The sequence below is a fragment of the Brassica oleracea genome, chromosome C5 (genome assembly GCF_000695525.1).
Source record: "Brassica oleracea var. oleracea cultivar TO1000 chromosome C5, BOL, whole genome shotgun sequence".
Lineage (NCBI taxonomy): Eukaryota > Viridiplantae > Streptophyta > Magnoliopsida > Brassicales > Brassicaceae > Brassica > Brassica oleracea.
Window position 1 is genome coordinate 40,764,091 of NC_027752.1, and position 16,320 is coordinate 40,780,410.

At 34.5% G+C, this 16,320-nt stretch overlaps 3 protein-coding genes across 3 annotated transcripts; 1 reads left to right on the plus strand and 2 right to left on the minus strand.

The window, feature by feature from the left end:
• Positions 1–3,110: 3,110 nt before the first annotated feature.
• On the minus strand, positions 3,111–3,716 carry LOC106292315 (glutathione S-transferase T3-like). Its single transcript, XM_013727915.1, has one exon. The coding sequence runs from the start codon at positions 3,714–3,716 to the stop codon at positions 3,111–3,113; it is 606 nt and encodes a 201-aa protein (XP_013583369.1).
• An 8,484-nt stretch (positions 3,717–12,200) lies between these two features.
• Positions 12,201–13,491, plus strand: LOC106292317 (transcription factor MYB26-like). Its single transcript, XM_013727916.1, has 3 exons — positions 12,201–12,239; positions 12,334–12,503; positions 12,610–13,491. Exons 1-3 carry the CDS (start codon positions 12,201–12,203, stop codon positions 13,325–13,327), a joined length of 927 nt encoding a protein of 308 aa, XP_013583370.1. The 3' UTR covers positions 13,328–13,491.
• An 856-nt stretch (positions 13,492–14,347) lies between these two features.
• On the minus strand, positions 14,348–15,590 carry LOC106292911. The gene is made up of 3 exons (XM_013728576.1): positions 15,258–15,590; positions 14,842–14,935; positions 14,348–14,605 (listed from the first exon to the last, which is right to left on the minus strand). The coding sequence occupies exons 1-3, from the start codon at positions 15,529–15,531 to the stop codon at positions 14,533–14,535; spliced, it is 441 nt and encodes a 146-aa protein (XP_013584030.1). The 5' UTR covers positions 15,532–15,590; the 3' UTR covers positions 14,348–14,532.
• Between the last annotated feature and the right edge of the window lie 730 nt (positions 15,591–16,320).

The following is a 16,320-nucleotide window of genomic DNA, read 5'->3' on the forward strand; positions in this document are numbered from 1 at the left end:
CATGTATCATTTTGGATAAGGATATGAGGATCGTTTGATATTCTAAAGAGAATCATGTAGTTACAATCTTTATCCCCATAGGAACTATGAAAGTGAACGTTGAACCAAATTATGGTGAAAATTTGACGAGAGCTTCCTTCTTGTCTGTCTCGAAGCTTTTAATTATATTATGTCCAACGAACTTTCATGTTCTTATACAATATATTTTCCAATAATGTATACATGTGCGCATGTATAAAGATAAATGGACCTACCCATTAATCGAGCTAAACAGATTCATCGATACATAATTATACATTAAGCACTCGGTTATTATGTTTGGTGGTGTTCAAACCTAATATTTATACACCATCTAATTAAATACCGCACTCAAGTTCTATTATATTTATAGGGTATTAATTCGAGTGTGATTTGATGCAGAACATAAGCCCTACGGCTAGCGCGCGAAACCTATCATCACACACTTAAGGATTTTTAAGAGGTATGATATTTAAATATTAATCATCTTATTATATTGCATGCAAATTTGCAATCACGTTTTGGAATCGTTTATAACAAACACCTGCGAAAATATTCGTGTTTAGTATTTGTTTTCTATTAGTGGAGCAAAGAAGATGGGATCGGGAGAAATTTGTTAAGAGGTCAGTTTCAGAACAACCAAGAAGATATATCTGTCAAATTATGAAAATAAGGGAATTTTTGGACAGAGCTTTGACTTCTTTACACAGCATATAACCAAATTTCACTTCAAAAGAAATGAACTCATTGCCAGAATTTTTTTTTAATTCGATATGTGGATCAGATTCAGACTTAATATTAGAAAGTAGATTGGTTACCACACTGCTTTATTTAAATTTAAACTACTTTCCGATTAATAACAGAAATAATAGGATCATATGTTATATGACTATTATGTTATTGCATAGACAGAAGTTCAAATTCAAGTTCAAGGATGAAACATTTGAACTTTTTTGTATGTAACAGTAATTAATAATACTGTATGGAGAAGACATGATCCGATAATTTAATTTATCTTGTTGGAATAAAAAGAAAGTATGTTTTTTTCTCGAAGCAAGAGAAACATAAAAGCGTGGAAGCTCTTTATTAGTCGCATCAAAATCAAAAGAATCTCCGAACATCCTCGTTACTGAACCCCGTGTTAGAGTTCATAGGAGTTTTTATATATTTTTGGTGGGATCATAAATAGTAATGTATCTGTATTTATTTTGCTTTTCAACCTGATGAGGTTCTTAGGAATAAAAAAAATATTTTTAATATTTTAAAAAAAAATATTTTTAATATTTTTTAAAATTTTTTATTCAATACAATGATAATTCATGAACATACAAATATTATTCATCTAGATTACCAAACTTTTGTCATATATTTTCAGCTAAATCAGTTTTCAAACGATCATGTATCTGTTGATCCCGAATTTGATTGCGAATGGGAAGCATATTACTGATATAGGATGGGGTGTCCGTAGAGTACGAGAAATCAACCTGAGAACTTCTGCTTGACTCTCCTGCTACGAAGTCAGATGTATCATACTAAGTGTATCTGTCTCGTTCGTTCTTTACTATCATATTGTGTAGTATGACACAAGTTCTCATAATCCTTCTTATCTTTTCCTTGTCCCATAGTCGAGCTGGGTTTTTAACTATTGCAACCTCGATTGCAATACTCCAAAAGCACGTTCGACATCTTTTCTGACGGATTCTTGACGTTCAACAAATAGCTCTGCTTTAGGACCTTGAGGAAGTGGGATGGATTGGATAAATGTTGACCATTTCGGATAGATTCCGTCGGTAAGGTAGTACTGGATACGATAATTGTGGACGTTGACCTTGAATTTAACTTTAGGAGCTCGACCTTGTAAAATGTCATCAAAAACTGGTGACCGATCAAGAACATTAATATCGTTGAGGGTACCTGGTAATCCGAAAAATGCGTGCCATATCCAAAGATCATGTGATGCCACAGCCTCTAAGACAATTGTCGGCTTTGCTGAACCACGTGTGTACTACCCTCTCCAAGCCGTTGGGCAGTTTTTCCACTCCCAATGCATACAGTCGATGCTGCCTATCATCCCTGGAAACCCGTGTACCTCTACAACATCGAGTAATCGTTGAAGATCTTCCCGTGTAGGTCTTCTTAGATACTCATCTCCAAACAATTTTATTATCCCATTAGTGAAATTTTCCAAACATAAAAGTGCAGTACTTTCACCAAGTCGGAGATATTCGTCATACGCATCTCCCGATTGACCATATGCCAGCATACGTATAGCTGCTGTACACTTTTGAAGTGCAGATAGCCCGTACCTTCCGTGAGCATTTCTTCTTTGCTCAAAGTATGGAACTTCATTACTTAGGTGATCGACAATGCGAAGGAACAATGGCTTGTTCATTCGAAAATGCCGCCTAAACATTTCTCGTGGATATGTAGGATGTTCACTGAAATAGTCGTTCCATAGCTGATTGTGTCCTTGTTCCCGATCTCTTTCGATATAAGCTCGTCTCTTCGGCTTGTTGGCTTGAACATCAACAATTGAGTCGATGAAATTATCAACTTGTTGGTCGGACATTTCTTCAAAATCTTCATTTAACATTTCATCTACTTCATCACTTGATGAGGAAGACATTGTTTTTTTTTTTTGTAAATTTGGTTAACTGTTTTGGAAAGAAAGGTAGAGCTAGAACATCAGATTATAGAAGAAGTAGAAAGACAAATAAAGAGAGACATATAAAGAGAGAAGATGTTACATAATTGGGAAATAAAGAGAGACATAGTTTATATATAGAGAGTGCATTACATCCACGAAACAAGTTGAGAGGCAGTACATACACCCGTGAGTGCATTAGATAAACAAGTAGAGTCAACATCATTTTGCATTACATTACATCCGTGAATGAAAAAAATAAGTGTAGAAAGAAACAAAATTCTACACTTTCCCGTGAAACAAACCAGTAGATTCCCGTGTCCTGCAAATACAAAACATAGCCAGTAGAGAAGTACAATCTGTGACCTGCAAAACAAAACAGAACAAGAAAGTAAATTAAATACATTTGCTTCAAAAACAAGTTGTCAAACAAGTTAAACATACCAGATCAAAGCATTTTAGATATGAGTTTGTTCTTCAGAGACACTTCGGTATCAGATAGATCATTTTCATTTTTGGCAAGGAGACGATCAAGGAGTTTCTGTTTGGATATGTTTTGTTTCACAACAAGCATGCTCTGTATTTGATCAAAAGTTGTTTCATTCCCGTGCTTCTTGCATTTGGCTGCTTTGCAAGCCTTAACACCAGGAGGCCTAACCTCTTCCAAGTCAGGCACCACCTCCGCAGCTTCCTTCCTTTTCTCCTTTCCACCATCTCTGGACACAGAGTTTGATCTCCTTTTCTGATCAAACCTAAGTTCCCTCCAAGCATGTTCAAGGCTGAACTTGACGTGGTAGTCATTTAAGAAGATGTCATGGGCTGCCTTCATGACATCATTCTCATTTTGGCCACTAGTTTGCTCCTTCAGAGTGACCTCATACCCGTTCACTCTTCCCCACCTCTGCTTACATTGACTTGCCTCTCTAGGAGCAAAGCCACTGAGCTGAGGGCTTGAGTTGAAACACTCATCTATTCTCTTCCAAAACGCCCATACCTTCTGCTCATTACTGACTATGGGATCCTTGTTGGTGTTCAACCAAGCACTGATGAGCATCAAGTCTTCTTTTGGTGTCCACTTTCTCCTTTCCACTGGTTTAGGATCTTAAGAGCTCTGGCTACTAAACCTAGGAACCTCAGAAGACTCTACGTCTATTGTTTGACTACTCTGGGAAGCTAATAGGTTAACGAACTCGGGAGAGTTTAGGGAAAAAGGATCCATTTTGTGTTTTCAGATTTGTTTTTCTTTGTTCTTTTAAGTTGGTCTGCGTTTTCTTTAGTGGATTTCCTATGTTTTTAAACTAGTTTTAGCTTCGATAGTAGAGAACAATTAAACTAACTCTAACTACCAAACATTCATTATAGTTAATGAAAGAATTAATGAATCTAGTTCATCACAGCAAATCATCACAGCAACCAACCAACACAGATAGCATTCATTACACATCAATTCAGTGTACTTCTAGTTCAGTTTAAGTTCTAGTTCAAACTGAATAATTTTTAAAAGAAAAATTAGTCCTAGTTCATCACAACAAATCATCACAGCAACCAACCAACACAGATAGCATTCATTACACATCGTTGGACAAACTCGAACATTCATCACAACATAAATTAAGATCTAGTTCAGTGTACTTCTAGTTCAGTGTACTTCTATTTCAGTTTAAGTTCTAGTTCAGTTTAAGTTTAAGTTCTAGTTCAGATAACAATCACTCAAACAATTATTGAGATTGAATCTTACCTTTGGTTTTCATTCGAAGCACACCTTCTCCAGGTCAGCAACCTTGACAGTGAGGATTTGAACCTGTTCGTGGACATGGAAACAACAATTAAACTGTGTTAGTGACATAATAATCAGCTACGTTAAAGGACACAAATATTAGCTACGTTAAAGGACACAAATATCTGCTACGTTAAAGGACACAAATACTAACCTCCAGTGTCTCAATCTGTTTATTGAGATTCACCACCAACTTGATCACCTGCTCAGCTTCCTCCACCCGCTTAGTCAGCCTTTCGATCTCCTCCTGGACACCAAACACCCAAAGATGACGATAATGCAATCCATCATCCTTGTTTACAACATAATAAACACAAATCAGAATTGGGTTTGTGCAACATAATTAATAGAAATTAACACAAATCAGAATTTTGTTTACCTCGTATTTTTTACAGGTGAAGAAACGCTTCCCAGGAAGGGTGTCCTAGTCCTTATTCCCCCGAACCTCGTCAATGATCGTCGAACCACACGGACACCTTGTCGGAATCCCGTATTCTGAATCACAAACGTATCCCACCATGTTGTAGTACTCCTTTTGCCTCTTCATCTCTCTTCTCTCTTCTGCGGGATCCATCTGTACCAGAAATCCAAATTATTAGAACATACAATGACGAAACAATATTATGAAACGAACCCTATATCGAACCCTCAAGACGATTTACAACTCTAAAACGAAACCCCAAGATCGATTTAGAAACCTAACTCGAAACCCCCAAATCGATTTAGAACCGTAACTCGAAACCCCCAAACCGATTACGAATCCCCGATAAAGGAACCCTAAATTGAACCCGCAAGACGATTTACAACCATAAATCGAAACCCCCTTTTCAATTTAGAACCCTAACTCGAAACCTCCAAATCGATTTCGATTTCCCGAGATCGCTTTCGAGCCAAAAATCGATTCTATTAAACCGTCAATGTACTTGATACTCACCTGAGCTCGTGGAGGAGACAGTCCGTCGGCGATTTGAAGGAGAAAAGCTCCGGCATCGGCGTCGCACGGAAATCACCTCGGAGAGAAAGAAACCCTAGACAAAAGAGAAAATGAAAGATCTATCGCGAAACCCGTGTTTTGCCTTCGTCAACCCAAAAACAACCTTCCAATGAGGTGTTGACACGTGGCTTGAACCCGTATCATACGGGTTCACTCGGACGAACCGGTTCACCGAAATTAAGGCATTTTTTAATTTTTTAAAAAATTACGGGCCTCTGAAACCGAGCCCATGAACCCCTTGTGATCCTCTAATGGGCATGCTCTTATGTTTGGGCCTATTGCTTCGCGTAAGAAATATTTATTTTCTCTTTTGTATTGTTTTATAGTTATCCGTCTTCTATTGGAATATTGCTATTCCTTAATATATTTGGTGACCAATGAAATTGGAAATAAAAGAGTAATTTCTAATTTATCTCTATTTTAATGGATGGTTGAGATTAATCTAAAAGAAACCCTAAAGAGAAATTAAGTCTTCTCTCCACCATCATAAATATATCCTAAAAAGTAACAACTAACGTTATAGGCGAAGAGAGAAACCTAAAAGTTCATAAGAAGAGATTGTGCTATTCATCTTCCATTCAGGATTCAATTCATTCACGAAGATCTCTCAGGCACAATGAATCCATGTAACTCTATAAACATTCATATGATTCTATTATGTGATTAACCTAGATGTTTAAAGATCTTAGGGTTCATGTAAATTTACTTAGACTTCGGTCGCAAGCATTACATTTATGTATACTACCATTAGTTTTTGACTAAAGAAATTGCCTTTATTTGAGTTGATTACTCTTTAAGCCACTTTTTGACTTTTCTTTACACTGAGAGTCACTTCCTACATGTGAGACTGTGGGCCAGCAATAAACTGTGGACAACTTTGCCTTTAATAGACATTCAATGCGTGGACGGATGATACGTGAACGGGTGATACGTGGACGGAGATGAATGTAAAAATTCCAGAAGCTTCATCAGAGCAAGCTCCACAATAGTTGAACTTAAGGACACAAATCCAACAACAATGCTTGTCTGTGGACGGGGACGAGAAGATATTGATTATGTTGTGGATATAGACGCTAAAATAACCATGAATAAAAAACAAGAGAGATCTCTTAAATTTGTGGATAAAGAATTGAAGCTTGATGTGGTGGATAAAGTAGTAACTCAAACACTAAACATATATATTAAAAATGTAACATATTGAAAGGCTGTGATATGGATGCCAATGTGTCCACAATTTCAAGGATGAACAAATTAATAACTTCAAACCAATAACTACAACGTACATGTCGAGAAAAAAAAAACTTGAGTGATGAAAACAAAGCTAAACAAACCAAAAAGTTAAAACGAGTCATCTCCTCCTCCAAACCCCCCGGTCAAAACGAGTCAGGTCCTCTTCCCGGTGAGCCACACCATGGATTCCGAGCTCAACATCGTCGTGGATGAGCTCGGTGAAGATGCGGTGGTTCGAGCTCGTCACAGTCCTCCACCATGAGATATGTAGTATGCTGAATTTTGAATTTTAATCATAATTTTACTCGTCCACAAATACCCGTCCATGTTTACCCGTCCACGATTATCTTCCCACACCCATCCACATGTGTTGTTCCATGCTTATATTATACATGTAGTTATCCATGTTTTAAAACATCCACATATCACTCATCCATAACACAATCATTCAATATGTGTACAAGTATAGATTTTAAAATATGACGAAAAAATATATCAAAGTGGATATCAAATTATAGAGAATAAAAAAATATAATTTATTATATCAACAAAATTTGCTATATGTATTTTTAATTTAATATAAATAAAAATAAAATATTAAGAAGTAGAGTAAACAATAATAAAGAAACACATTTTCTCTTTCCTCTTGTATAAGAAAGATCTCATTTTATTCTCATTAAGGGCAAATATGTATATTCTCTCTGTAGGTCCCATGAGAAAGTGTCTTGCAAGTGCATTGTGACCTTGGATGTAATTGAAAAGTGATAAAGTGCTTCTTGATGTAAAAAATTCCTTTTATTTCTACCGTGACATATAATAATTTTAGTTTGGTATTGTTAGGTTGTTGATGAAGCATAAGAAGTAGTATGTTCTATGAAACATAAAACTGCGATGCTCTTTTATATACATATACATATTATTACAGTAGCTTTATTCATAATTAATTATTTTTTACTAAAATGAATACAAAGAATGTAGTAACTTAGGTAAGATAAATGAAATTAGTCTATGATCATTACTCTTAACAAAAACAATGGACTAATCATGGTAATTGAGAAACTAATATTGTGATCCCGCTTGTTAGGCGTATTTTCACTTTAATCAAATTACTTTCTCGATGACTGATTAAATTTTAGAAGTTGTTTCAGTTACTGTTAATTAGTGAAAGAAAGAGGAAATTAAATACAGTGCCAGTGTGCCAATGTGTCAACCAGTAACTTGCGTGTCTTACCTCGTTTAGCGTCGAAACTGATTCTTTCAGTTACCACATGTAGTGATGTAGATCCAGAAAGTGAGCAACAAAAATTATTGGCCTGTCGAGCTAGTTTCATTGTTCCTGAAGGGTCCTAACTCCTAACTATCTACATGCATAAAAAATTGTGTATGTTTGACTGTTTTGTAACTTCTTCATCTGCTCTCATTACTCTTCTGAACGTGAGACTAACTCAAACGAGTAAAGCTCTTTGTGGAAAAAATAAGTAACAATTGATAGCATAAGTCAAAAATACACACAAGAAAACGTCAAATCTTAATCACTTCAATTTTTCTTACAAAGGTTGCATATTATATGACAAACAGGAAACATGTTTTAAAATACTGCTAAAAATTATTTGATTTTTTCAATTATTTAATTTATTTAAATAATTTGAAAAAATTGTTAGCAATTATTAAATAGATGAGTTCTAATATTTTATATTGTTTGAGCACAAAATTAATTATAATATTTTTGGATACATGGATAGTAGTATAAAGAAAAAAAAAATATTGTTTGGAAACATGAATAGTAGTATAAAGAAATGAATATTAGTAATTTAATGTAGATTTAACTATAAAATAGATAGATAATGTTAGGTCCAACACAATGTTTCTGTTTTAATAATATAGATAGATAATAATCAATACTCGCATTATGAAAAAGTAAAAATTTAGTAGTTTTTTTGTGACATCTCTCTCTCTCATTTGTTTTTTATCATCTGAATTTATTAATAAGAACAAGATGGGATACAACATAGATAGGAGTACTTAAACCGGCGAACAATAGGACTAGTCCCGGTAAACAAGCCAGCGGTCACATGGAACCGACCCTGGAAACTAAGCCCAAACAAGGGATACCAACAAACACAACTTAACAACAAAGAAGGATAAGGTCGACTGAATCCAAAACCACCGATGCGGACTCCAAGCGAGCATGAACCAACAAATTTAGAACTCCATGAAAGATACTTATAAAGATTGCCCACAGCCAAACCACAAATAAGCCACTTCCTCCTTGAACAAACGAGGGAATACCTCAGAAATCGAGTAACCAAACTCCACCTTCCGACAAGTTGGAATCAGTAGATCCACCACACACTCTCGGAAACGGCATGGCACACACGGCCTTTGAAAGCCTAGTAATGGAGTTTATGACGAGACTAGATCACATCTAGATCTGACAGAGAAACAAGGAGCCAAGCCTAACCGAAATCAGAGAGACCAATCACCACACTTATGGCTCTCCACAGAACCGGACATAATTCACAGCAGCTTCCCAAAAAGAGAACAAGCACACATCAGAACCAGACCAGTGACATGATAAAGAAAGGAATGGAGAAAAAAACCGTTGATCCAACGACCCGGAACTTCCACCTCCAAAAATTATCACAGATCTGAGAGGAAAAGCTAAGCTTCTCCAACCAAAATCTCCATCAAAATAAGATCCAGTCACCACACGCCGAACATATATTGAACTAGAAAGGAATCTGAGCAGATTGGGACCGGCGCTGGCGTCATCGGGACCGCCACGCGCCGGTCATCGGAAAAACCAAGATGTAAAGAAGAAGACGAGAGAAAAAGAAAAGAGAAGGCGGAAAAACCGACAAAATAGTTACTTCTCTCTCATTTGTTAAACCCTTATTTTGTTCAATAAACTTAAATATACTGTATATGGTGGTTCTAATTATTTATATATATATATACTGTAATAGATAACAGACTGGCTTCTCAGAAACCGGCGAATACATTAATCTGCTAAACGTAGACAAAAAGAAAATATAAAGAAAAAAATTCGTTTTTTTTGTGCGTTTAAACATATATCCACGTTGGGAAACTGTTTCATGTGGTGATATCAGCTCTTAGTCAAATTAGCAATCGTTCCCTTTATGTCAAAATTTAAAGTTTGCTTCCTTTGTTGGCAATGCTATTATATGCAGAGGCAACCCGTTCTAAATATCTTTCGAATTACTGATTGGAATAACTAACATATATCTCACCCTGATGTTAATTTAAGAACAATATGAGAAATCTTTTGAGCGGGCGTTGTGGTCCAGTGGTAGTAGAAGGACCTTTGATGCAAACACATTCTGGGTTCGATTTTTCAGCTGCGGAAACTAAAGTCACATTATTCTACTCTGCTGCGGATACATCCGTATGAAAACCCGGAAAATGACCTGTCGTGGGTTGCACCTCCCACTCGGGGGTTAGGTCCATGTCTTTAATACACCCGGGTTTAACCCTTTCCTTTTTCAAAAAAAAATATGAGAAACTTTTAACAACAATATATATTAATCACACTGATTATTTATATATGAATATTTTGAATGGTATGAATACTCAGTGTTACTTAAAAAAAAACAGGTGTTCTATATACTATATTTACAAGAGCTAGTTTGGGTTGCGATCTAAAAGAATCTCCAAAAAGAGACACTATTCTAAAACTCTATATTTGAAGTTTAGAAGTATTGTTCTCCAAAAGCAAAACTTCAAACTTAACTTCAAAACTATTTATATTTTATACTATGGTCCTTATATTTGTCATAATTAATTTAAATTCATAATTTTTTTACTAGCACATATATAAAAATATTACAACAATATTAATTAGTAAAATGTTATACTAAAATATAAAATTTAAAATAGAATAACATAATTAACATTAGAACTTAAGCAAAATCCCATAATATTCCACAAAATTATTTCCATAATGTATATATGATCACTAGTGCATTTCGAAGTAAAAATGACTCTTTTTATTTTTAATTTATAGATTACGAGTTAAAAATTGTTGAAAATGGACAATATTAATATTTTTAAATACATTAGATATGAAAAAGGTAAAAGAGAAAAATAAAATATTTCTAAAAGACTTAACTTCTATCGACGATATTAATACTTGTGAATACATTCGATCTGAACAAGAAAGAATCATACGAAAAAAACATCAAAACAACAACAACAACCATCTTCGGTTAAACAAAATTTGTTTGGACAATATTTTGGAGATTTTGAAGGTCTTAGATCAAATTAACTTGACTATTAATGTTGTTGAAATATTTAAATTTGTGTACTAGTTATGTTTTCATGTAATTTTTAAAAGTTTCTTTTGTTAAGTTTCTTTTGTGTATTGTTATTGTCTAAATCTATTTTTAAATATTTTAAATCTTATTTTTTAAAGTTTAATTTATTTTATGTGCAAAACTTAAATTTATATAAAAAATTGAAATATTTTTGAGATATAAATTTTTTTAGGATTAAAAGGATAAATAAGAAAATATTTTAGAATCATAAATGTGATGTATAATTGTATGGACCAATATGTTAAAAAAAATACGGAATTTCAGATTTGAAGTTTTGAAATTTCTTTTGGTAGAACAAAAAATTTCTTATTTGAAGTTATAGAGTGTCTTTTGGAGATGCTCAAGATATCTGATTATAACAAATAATAGTGTTAATCTTAAGTCTAATTATTGGTAAACAGAATTGCATCAAAAAAAAACTGAGGCGTAGGACCTGTACCGTCTGCTTGAGCAACACTTGTCGGTCGAGAAGAGGACAATGGCCATGATTCTGTAATAATCATTATAACCGAAAACCCTTAGAAAATAAAATACACTAACCACCCTCGTATTCAGTGTGCTACAAACCACTTAAATAATATTCATCCCTTTTATATAAATATATATTTTTAAATATAATCGTTGATTCAATGTAAAACATTTCAAAATTATATGTTACTATCTTCATTTAAAAAAACAGTTAAATAAATTATATTTATATTCATTTTGCTAATTAAATTATTTTTAATTTATATTTTTAATAAATTTTGGAAAAAGCTGAAAAAGTTAATCTGTGTTTTAAACCAGAATATCATACATTTTAAAACAGGTGAAATATTTTATTATATCATTATTTTAAAATTATATTTTTCTTTATTTATCGAAAGCCGCTTCAAAATTTCCGAATTATTGACAATTTAGATTACTTTTGTTTCGGAATCAAAAAATGAAAACTGGGTCCACATAATTAGGTGGTATTAATTTGTAATTAAATAATGTGACTTTCTGCAGCCGTCATATCGTTCTCGTTTTAATTGTGTGTATCTCTACAATATTATAAGTTTATAACTCTTCAACATCGTACAAGCATTCTTAGAGTGAGATAGAGAGAATACTAGTGAGATAGAGAGATGGGCCATCACTCGTGCTGCAACAAACAAAAGGTGAAGAGAGGGCTTTGGTCGCCGGAAGAAGACGAAAAGCTTATCAACTATATCAACATATATGGCCATGGATGCTGGAGCTCTGTTCCCAAACATGCAGGCATACATATATATGAGTTTTTTGTTTTTTTGTAACTGACATATATATGAGTTTTGTTTCTTGAATTATCTATTATACAAATTCTATCTTTTAGGTTTTGATCCATCTGTGGTTTTGCGTGTGTAAATATTTAGGTTTGCAGAGATGTGGAAAGAGCTGTAGATTAAGATGGATAAATTATTTAAGACCTGATCTTAAACGTGGAAGCTTCTCTTCTCAAGAAGCTGCTCTTATCATTGAGCTTCATAGCCTTCTTGGTAACAGGTAACATTACATATGTATGTCATATTATATATTAAACTGAAATTTCGTCAAAAGTGAATTACTTTTATAATCGTATTTTATTTTTTATGTTATGGATTTTTGACAGATGGGCTCAAATTGCCAAACATCTACCTGGAAGAACAGATAACGAGGTCAAGAATTTCTGGAACTCAAGCATAAAAAAGAAGCTCATGTCTCACCATCATCATGGTCATCATCTTCATCATCATTTCTCCTCAATGGCGAGTTTGCTCACTCCTTATCAAAACGGATTCAACGCTAATAATAGCGACGATGAAGGTTCACGATTCATGTCAAATATCATCATCACAAACACTTACCCTAATTTCATCAATCCAAGTCACGTCTCTCTTCCTTCTCCTCACGTTATGGCCCCATTGATGTTCCCAACCTCTACAGAAGGAGATATCAAGTTTTTAACCACAAACCAATCTCATCAAGATAACAAGCTCTACAACAATCTTGACATTTTGTCATCCACACCAATCATAAATAGTCATCATCATTATGATAATGATTCCCAGTTGCCATCACTACCAGATCTCCCAGCGAGTACCATTTGCACTTATCAGGAAACCCTTCAAGATTACGATGATCAGGGCAATGAAGTGTTTGTAACACCATACAACAGTAATGATGATGACCCTCGGAGTATTCCATTGGTGGCCGCAAAGTTATTATGTGGACAAGTTCTTGAAGACAAAATATTATCCTCCTCGCCAGTTTCACAAGGCCACGGCCTTCTTATCCCCACCAAGTACAACTTGCAAATGCCTAGCGAATCAAACCATCATCCTCGTTAACGCCAATCTCTTGTGGAGAGTACGTCATCACTTAAGCAAACCCTAGTCCTACTCCAACATGGGATTCCTAGACATGGTACGTAATAAATACATATATAGAGTCTACATACGTTTTTATCTATATATGTAAAGAGGGAAGAGAGAACATAAATAATCACCCACATGTGTTGATAAGTCCTTTCCATATATTATATTTGTTACTACTTAGTATAAGAATTTGTGATTGCTACATTTAATATTTTTTTATATTGCCATATTGCATTTTATTTGTTTAATCTTTAATGGTAGGGTGGGGGGAGAACCATATATGCTGCTAGTTCTTCATTAGGTTATAGTCGTGCGAGTTGTATGAAAAGGTTACTCCTACGTTGAATGGCCAGATACAAACACACACATGTAAGTAAGCACGTATGTGTGGAGGATGTACGAACTCTCACGTCACCTACGTACACATTGTGTTTGTATATGGTCAGTTTTGTTTTAGCCTCTCTACTGGAGATTATTGTTTTCATGAAAGATTGTGGGGTCAAGATGTGGACTGTCGTAATTCAATGCAACTTTCATTGTACAATGCATCACTGGCCAACTGTGAGATTCCCGTTTTGGTCATTTTAAAATATTATCTTTGCCGAAAACACACAAACTATTACCCTTAAATACTGCGTGTTTCGTAATAAAAATCAGTGATAATTTGTCAGCATATATGAATAAAAAGATTCCTTGGATAATAAACTATCGATTAAAAAGGAATTAAGGTTATTGACAAAAAAGATTCCTATGCTATTGATGTCATCAATGTCTGATCCTTTAGGTTACACTTGGTACAATTATTCAAGAAGTTTATGAATCGTTGTCATGCAATTCTTATAGTTTCTTTTTGTGATTTGTATCAATTATATCTTCTATTTTATCAGTTTATCATTTTGGTTGGTTCTTTGTAGTCTTGTTGTATCCTCCTCTAACGGAGTTTGAACTCTTTTAAGATAAATGCAAGTTTGGTTTGATCAAAAAAGGTTATAGTCAAAAAAGAAGATGACGCTAAAATCTTTAAAAAATATAAATTCGACTCCAAGATTCAACAACACATCAAAACATGGATCTTCATACATCCAAGTTATTTATGAGATTCGAAGTTTCTAGCCTGAAAGGACAAAAAGAGAAAGACTTAACAGGCCTGTTTGATAAACCGGAGATTCATAGGGATTCTAGGCAGTGACTCTGTGACGCCCTTTAGCTATTCTCCGAGCAATGACTCTCCGTCCACCTTTGGTTGCTTTGCTGTTCATATTCAAACATTCACTAGTCCAGTAAGTAAACATAAATCACTCGTAACACCATGTACAAAGATTACTTTTTATTAGCGAGATTCCTCTAAGGTGAATGAGAAATAGCAATGAATTTGATGGAAAGTTGTAGAATTTCCATCATTTAGGGATTAAAGGTTTGATTTTTCACATTATGCTGAAGAATAGAAGTAAAACCCTATTCTCGAAGTTTAACATAAAGATACATACCGAGCAAAGAATCCATGGTTACGTTTGCGCCTGATGGTGCTAGGTTGGAATGTCCTCTTGGGGAATAAAAGCAATGGCTCACTTGAAGGATCAACTACAGAACAAAGATATATCAACACAGCAAAAAGTGTGCAACTTTGCAAAGTACAAACAAAGCTGAAACATTTAATAGTTTTCACTACGTGCACAACTCAAGCACAGAGCGCATAGTCAGATTCTTAAACCTCCTACAAGCACCTTTATACCATAACCCAGCAGCAAATGGGCAGTAACAAGACTAAGCCCACCTAAAGTATAATACTTTCGATCTTGTTTCTATTAGGTAAGCACTTTGTTGACTCCCTCGAGGATCAAATTACCAATCTAGCTACTGAGTAAAGATGAACCCCAAATGAATGTAAGAGAGACCTAAGTACCTTCTGGTAAGAAGAACTCGAGGGAAGGGAGACCAGATGGGTGGAGAAACCCACGTTCCGTGAGTTCCTTAAGCGTAACAGTATCGTTAGGAGGCGAATAGAGCGATCTCTGCAGATTCGACAACGACGGGGGGAAATACGGCGGGAGTTCTGGTCCCTGAGGAGCTATCTGCTGAAACGATCTGAGATTGTTCTTCACGAGGTTCGTCGTCGGCTTCGAGAGGAACCGATTCATCAGCAAAGCTCCCGACCTGATTAGGGTTTTGGCCGCCATTTCTTCTCCGAGATTGCGATTGCTTCTTCCCCTGAGAGCTTTCGCTTTCACTCGTTCGAAGATGTGCGAGAAAGACGAAATATCTATGGGCTATGGGCCGCAGGCCCAGTTCAGTAATTACACAGATTGATCAAACGGTGTCGTATTTTATCTAATTTATCAAAGAGTCATCTGAGAAAATCGGCATTAAATTTCTCATGTAACAAGACAAGCATTAACTAGAGTCTAGGGAGTACCGTCTACAAAATCGGCAAGACTCATGAATCCCCTATATATTATTTGAGAAGCATTACAACTTCTTTTTGTATCCACATGTCATCACTATAGAATGATTCTTAGAGAAATACGTTAGTCTATCTCATTATATAATAAGTTTTTTATTAAACTAACAATAAATTCATCATTAATGTACTTTATTATTTCCTTAAATAAAATTTACGGAATTGCCTAATGTGGCTAAAGTATATATGACAATTAATGATTTTGAATAATAAAGATTTGATAAAAAATAGTGTATCTTCTATCATATTTGTTTAATTTTAAACTATTAAATCAATTAAACAACCACAATAACCATATAATAAAAATTTAGATTTTTATGTATATGTTATATTTTGAATTTTTACAAACGGCTATAAATTACTAAAACTGTTAAAAGTCTCACATTCAAATTTTATGATCCATGGTTTAAAATTTTTATTATGACAAAATACAAATGATTACAAAAATTACATAAGTAAAAGTCTAATTTAATTAATTATTAAGATTAATATATATATATCGTTATAT

What these genes read in the sequence shown, in the direction of transcription:
- LOC106292315 (XM_013727915.1), bottom strand. Translation starts at nt 3,716, where the DNA reads ATGCTCATCAGTGCTTGGTTGAACACCAACAAGGATCCCATAGTCAGT.
- LOC106292911 (XM_013728576.1), bottom strand. Translation starts at nt 15,531, where the DNA reads ATGGCGGCCAAAACCCTAATCAGGTCGGGAGCTTTGCTGATGAATCGG. An exon ending in CGAGTTCTTCTTACCAGAAG is followed by an intron (nt 14,936 to 15,257) that starts GTACTTAGGTCT and finishes TTTGTTCTGTAG; the next exon opens with TTGATCCTTCAAGTGAGCCA. An exon ending in AACCATGGATTCTTTGCTCG is followed by an intron (nt 14,606 to 14,841) that starts GTATGTATCTTT and finishes GAATATGAACAG; the next exon opens with CAAAGCAACCAAAGGTGGAC.
- LOC106292317 (XM_013727916.1), top strand. Translation starts at nt 12,201, where the DNA reads ATGGCCATGGATGCTGGAGCTCTGTTCCCAAACATGCAG. An exon ending in CTCTGTTCCCAAACATGCAG is followed by an intron (nt 12,240 to 12,333) that starts GCATACATATAT and finishes TCTATCTTTTAG; the next exon opens with GTTTTGATCCATCTGTGGTT. An exon ending in CATAGCCTTCTTGGTAACAG is followed by an intron (nt 12,504 to 12,609) that starts GTAACATTACAT and finishes GATTTTTGACAG; the next exon opens with ATGGGCTCAAATTGCCAAAC.